The sequence below is a fragment of the Hipposideros armiger genome, unplaced genomic scaffold, assembly GCF_001890085.2.
Source record: "Hipposideros armiger isolate ML-2016 unplaced genomic scaffold, ASM189008v1 scaffold_28, whole genome shotgun sequence".
Lineage (NCBI taxonomy): Eukaryota > Metazoa > Chordata > Mammalia > Chiroptera > Hipposideridae > Hipposideros > Hipposideros armiger.
The window spans coordinates 5,008,274-5,014,325 of NW_017731378.1; the positions used below are offsets into that span (position 1 = coordinate 5,008,274).

General features: G+C 56.5%; 1 protein-coding gene across 1 annotated transcript; it reads right to left on the reverse strand.

Moving 5' to 3' along the window:
• Positions 1 to 5,580, reverse strand: CALHM2 (calcium homeostasis modulator family member 2). Its single transcript, XM_019636250.1, has 3 exons — positions 5,003 to 5,580; positions 2,224 to 2,933; positions 1 to 930 (listed from the first exon to the last, which is right to left on the reverse strand). The coding sequence occupies exons 2-3, from the start codon at positions 2,776 to 2,778 to the stop codon at positions 514 to 516; spliced, it is 972 nt and encodes a 323-aa protein (XP_019491795.1). The 5' UTR covers positions 2,779 to 2,933; positions 5,003 to 5,580; the 3' UTR covers positions 1 to 513.
• Between the last annotated feature and the right edge of the window lie 472 nt (positions 5,581 to 6,052).

The following is a 6,052-nucleotide window of genomic DNA, read 5'->3' on the forward strand; positions in this document are numbered from 1 at the left end:
TTTATACTAAGAAAAGCTTTATCAAAAATGTAAACATAAAGCCAGTGGCGTACATTGGAGGGCAGCTTCCCGGCTGAGCACCACTGAGCTGGGTGTCCATACGCAATTACACAAATTAACTGCATGGTATCCTATACTGAGAGCCTGCTGGTGAGTTTCATTGTCACCTGGCTCTGCTGCCAAGGCTCCTCGGCCTTGGAGTCCCACCAGTAAAAGGTCATCCACGTCATAGTTAATTTAGGACCACTTCTGGGAAAGGGTCTTTCCTCCAAAGCTGTTGACCAAGTGGCTAGTGGCAACAGGAGAGGGGATTTCTTCAGGTCTGAGAGCCTTGCTGTCACAGCTGAGCGCATAGCTCTCTCTATACCCCGTTACTTTGTGTTCCTTTCTCTTGGCCTGTTTTTTCACAAAGTTATGGTTAAAAAAAAAAAAAATCCCCGTCAAGCTGATGTGAGCAGGCAGTGGGGTTCAGTTAGGGGCCAAGGACTCATTTCCAGAGCGTGAGAACGACCCTCAGGAGGCAAGCAAGGCCATCTCCACGTTGTCCGGGGCTGTGCCGTTGCCGGTCAGGCCCTGGGCCCACTTGTGCAGGCGGCTGTAGAGGGGGAGGCCCTGGTTCTCGCGGTACAGATAGACACCGGTGATGGCGTTCCACTGTGGCCGAGGCTGTGTGCCTTCCACTGGGAACTTGGCCACCAGCTCCTCGTCGTCCTTGTTGAGTGCCACGAAGCCAAAGAAGCGGCGCACGTTGTTGGCGGCCAGCACCCGGGAGTGCACCTCGGCGGTGCGTTGGAAGAGCTGGTCCTCATTGTCGCGGTACTGTGCCCAGTAGGCCTCCTGGCGGTAGCTGAGTGGCGAGCAGTAATGCCTGAGGCACTTGGTTAGGAACACCAGGATGGCCACGCTGCCGATGAGCATCCACCCAAAGAGCTGGCCAGAGAAGGGGCAGCATTGAGGAGGGACAAGGATCTGCCTGGACCACCCACCCCCCGCCACCCAGGGTGATAGGAACTGGTTGGGGGGCTGGGGTGGGCTGACTGGGCCTCAGAGCACCCTGAGAACTAGCTCTGTCACTTTCCTGGCTGAAGATTCTGCTTCTGTGAGGGAAGCAGGCCCTTCTGGCTATAATTTCACCGCTTTGTCCTCACCCTTGAACTCACCTTCTCTCTTAGACTTGGTCTCCCGCATTTTCTGCTGCCATTCCTTCAGCCCCAAGGACCCCCCTCCACGTCATCTCAGCCCATCAAAATCCAGCTCAAACTGCCACCTCTAGGAAGTCTTCAAAGGCCACTCTGGGAGCAACCTTGCCTTCCCTGAGTAGCCCATGGCCTGGTTCCTCTTACTCTCTCTGCCTTGTTTCGAAATCACCCATGTGCTTGTCTCAAATGCTCACTTGGGTGTGAGCTTACTGAGGGCTAGGACAGATGAGGTCATCTTTGTTTTCCCGTTCGATACTGTACAGAGATCTGTGGGCATTTGATCATCAGATAAACTTTATTTCTATGTCTTCCATCTTCCATCTCCTTTGGTGCTGTCTCCAGCCCTGCTTTTCTCTCTACTTGTGTTTCTTATGTACCAGCGAGAGACCCTTTAAAAATCTTACACTCTTTCCTGTTTCTCCCTCACCCCTTGCTTCTCTGTTAACGCTGCCAGCTCAGTTTTCCTGTTTTTGCCCAGGTCTCTGCGCTCTCCCTTTCTTCCCTGACCAACCTCCACTCCCTCAGAGCTAAGCCAAAGCTGAGGCCAGGATCAGGGCAGCAGGTGCTGCTTCCTGACTTGACTCCCCTTCCCGGCTCAAGGAACTCCTCTTATGTCAGCTATGCTTGAGGCTGATCACAGTGCTGGGCAGGGGCCCTTCCATGCTCGTCCCTGGAGCCAGCCATGCCCTACTCTCCACTCATGGTTGACAGCAAATGTTTCATAGGCTTGCAGGGGTTTGTCAGTAAGGGGCTTAATCTGTGACTGGAGTCAAGGCTTAGTCTAAGCCAGATCATTCCTTGAACATTTAATACTCTTATTTGGGACTAGAATTGACCCATGTCCCACAGGCACTCACCCAGAGGTTACTCAGCTCCGATACCTGACACTGATAATCTAGTGCTTTCCTGGAGACCTCGGCCACTGAGGACTAACCCCAGCTTTAACAGGAGGCCATGCTGGCACGTCTCCACCTCCCACCACCTAGGGAAGAAAGAAGAGAAGCTTCCCTTTGCACAGCCTTACCTGGGACTCGTACTTGAGCCTGCGGCTGACCTCTTCCCGGAAGGCTGACAGGTTGGCAGGACCCTCCCCGCAAGGGAACCTGGCCAGGATTTCTGTGGCATGGGCTGATGGGAAGACCTCTGTCCCAGCTTTGAGAGAGGAGGGGTCCACGAACTCACTGAGAGCACAGACATAGGCCTCACCGCGCAGTAAAGAGATGACAGACCAGGTGACTGGTGCCACGGCCGCGCGGCCCAGGATGGAGCTTAGAAGGAGGAAGGTGGGAGCAGCCGAGCAGTTCTTGGACCTCCGGTACTGGCATTCAGCGACTAGGTTCCAGGTGTGGTTGTTGAGGATGACGCCAATGAGAAAGAGCGCCAGGGCGGGCACACCGATGGCCGTCAGTCCATACAGGTAGTTCCGGGCTGGCGAGCAAGGGCAGTGGAAAGCCACCACAGTGAACAGCTCTTGGCTGCCCACTGTGCCCAGTGCCACCAGCCCATTGAAAATCATCACGTCCTTGCTCTTAAAGAAGAGGGATAGGAAGCGGAAGTTCTCGGCGATCAGGGCTGCCATGGTGAGAGGTGGGCTGCGGGACCGACTACAGAGACAAGAGGTGACCAGGATCGATGGTGCCTGAGGGGACTAGGAAAGAGCGTGAGCTGCTGGGCACCTGAAGGCAGGGCACAGTCTTGCCATTTTATCCCCTGGAGTGGCCGGCCTGGTGCGTCCTGTGGAACAGTAGATGACTGGTAAATGTTTGCCTCTGAAAATGGGGACAGAGGGGATCTTGTGTGGGCAGGCTGGTAAGAAAGAAAAGAGACTCGGGGGGCCCTGGGGCCTGGGGGGAATGATGGTAGCCACTGTTCACTGAGCTCCTACTATGTGTCAGGTGCTTTACAGCCCTCGTTGTCCACCCTCATGATCCACATTGAGCTGTCGTACCCCCAGCGGACCCAGAGAAGGTGGTGGCTCCTGAAGGTGAGTGGCTTAGCAGGGTCACACGTAAGTGACAGCGCTGAGATTCAAGCTCAGGTCTATCTGCCAAAGACACTTAGGTTCATGTTGCTACCACAAGATTCTCTGGAATGCTCTGTGGCACTGGGGAATGTGGGATGCCACTGGCTTTCCCTTTGGTATTCTAGGCAGTGCTGATGTGCTGAGAGACCTAGCACTGTTTGGGAAGTGCATCCTCAAGGCCTCTGGCCCCTGCAGTAGAAAAACGAGGGGATGTCCTGGTGGATCAGGACTTGGACTTGACCCTGTGATGTGGGGTGGGGTGGAAGAAGGGGGCCTCCAGTCAGTGGTGAGCCTGTGCAGCCTCCGTGGAGTTCATAAGAACCTTTTATTTTGGAGACCTCAGTCTCTGGACTGGTTTAGGAGATCCTGACTCCCCACATACTTCATAACTTTTCTCTGGGCCTCAGTGTCCTCATCAGTGAAAAGAGCATAAATCATTCTGGTCCTTGTTCCCTCTTAGGGATGCTAGAAGGAAAAGAAAGGGAATAAACGATGCCTGATAATTGTCCTCTGTGTGACATAGGACACTCTTTCCCTCCATCTCTTTCACAGACTCACATCTGTGAGTCTTCAGGGTGGCCCCCCGGGGTGAGGCAGGGTGGGATGATTTCTCCTTTCTACAAAGGTCAGGCAACTAAGGCCTAAAGAGGATCAAGTGCCTTGTTCAAGGCCATTCAAATGTGGAGAGACCCAGGCAGGACTTTTGAATATGACCGAAGGAGGCCTGGAAAGTGGGCCAGGGTGAGTCAAGCTAAATGAGTTTTCCATTGTTCTGTGCCCATCCTCGAGAGCCCTGGCAAACCTCTCCTTCCCCACCCAGTACTTTTTCCCTATCCAGCCGCCTCCCAGCAGCCCTGTTCCATCTAGGTCCCTGGGCCCAGGGACTGCCCAGCCTGCCAGTGACAGGAAGCCCCGATGAAGGCTAAGTCTCGGCCGTGCCCAGTGGCCCATCCCCGGCCTGCTCTGTTTTGGTTTGTGCTGCGCCAGTGCTGGCAGCCTGCCAGGAAGTGGTCGTGGCCTGGGCTGCAGCCATGTTCTGTCCTAGCTCCCTTCCAGGGCTCCACCCACCCAAGCCAGAGAACGGCCCCATGTCCTTCCTCCCATCCCAGAGATGAAAACACAAAAGTCCGAAAGCAAGAGGAAGCTAGGGCTGGGTGGGCAGCTAACAAAGGGGAGGAGACCTGCCTGTGTTTCCTTTTGTGCCTCCTCTCTACACCCCCACCTCTCCCCATCTCTGCCAAGGCTGCCAGATGGGTCAGGGCAGCACTGGCTGGCCACGTGGGGTACCAGGAGATGGAGGCAGAGGAAGTACCTGATTCTCCAACTCAGCCCCCGGCCTCCAGCCTAACTCCCTGGGAAACGGAGTTTGTAATATTGCTGGCGGTGAATGAGTTAAGAGCAGCCCCCTCTCCCCCTTCTCCTCTTGGCTTCAAGGTTCTTGATGAGCTCCCTATGGGGGCTCCTGGGTTCATGAACCACACAAAGTGGGGTACAAGATGCCTGAACACTGGTGGGCAGAGGAGGGACCAGGCCAGCTTCCGAGACTACGCCCTTGTTCCCCCATCCTCCCACCCACCCTGCCAAGGAGGAGTTGCACTCAGGCTGGCAGTGGGACCACCAATAACAAGTCAGGACAGGAGGCAGGACTGGCCTCTGCCCAGAGTTGGGGGAGCCTCAGCTAGGAGCCTCTCTCCCAGGACAATCCCTCTGGGCAGCCTCGGACTGGCCCTGCCACGCTTCCCTATCACCTGGCATGCCCCAAGGAGGGGCACTTCCTTACCTGGGGCCAGCCTTGAACACCAGTAGCTTTGGCCTCTTCAGGGCTGGGCTCTCCCAGTGGTGTGCAGACATCAGCGTGTGGGCCGGCTGGGCAGGCATCCGGTGGGGCAGCTGCCCCACCCGCCCAAAGAGCCCTCCGCGGGCTCCCTCCCGTTTTTCTTCTGCACAGGCGCAGGGCCTGGAGCTGGTGGCGTCCTCAGAAAAGTTTAACTCCAGAAAAAAGGAGGGAACAGCGGGATGGAACTTGTGTGCCGGCGAGTGGAAAACTTCCCCCGCGCCAGACCGAGGAGGGCGGGCGGCAGAGGGCGGTGCAGAAGGAGAGGAAGTTGGGGCGCCTGTTCAACAGCCCTTGGCCCGCGCCCGGTCCTGCCTGCCTTCCAGAGCAGAGCTGCCTGGGAGCCGGCTGAGGGTGCTCCACACCAGTGGGACCGGTTCAGGGGCCAGGCAGGGGGCCTTCAGGAGAGCTGGCCTGGGCCTGCCCTCTGGGCCAGTTTTAAGAGCAGTCCCCATGCTTGACACCCCCCATGGACAGAAGCTGCAGGGCTAGGGGAGACGCCCTCAGACTGATGCTGACCCACAGCAGGATACGCAGCGCTAGGCCCACCCCCACCCTCTGCCTCCAGCTCTATTCTGGCCCTTCTTCCTCAGAGCCATCCACCACTGCCTGGGCAACCCGTCCCCCCACCTCTCCCCTCTCCCTGCCCCTTCCCTCCGTGGGCTTTTCTACCCAGACTTCAGTTAACTCTGCAGGCACTGCTTCACATCTCAGAGGACTGACCAGGGAATTCTGGAGTCTAGGCATTCTCTGAGGCCCTGTGGGCCGAGCTCTGACTGGTGGGTGGAAATTACAAGGAGGAAGGGTTTTGGAAGGAAGTCCTTTATAATGATCAGAGCTGGCCAGACTGTCCCAGAATGTGGTCATGAGCTCCCCATCTGTGGGAGTGTGCAAGCTGAGGCTGAAACGCCATAGGTCGGGAACTCTGAAGAGGAGAGTCTTGTCTGTTCAAGGACAGACTAGATGACTCCTAGGATCAAGGGAGAGCCACCCCCC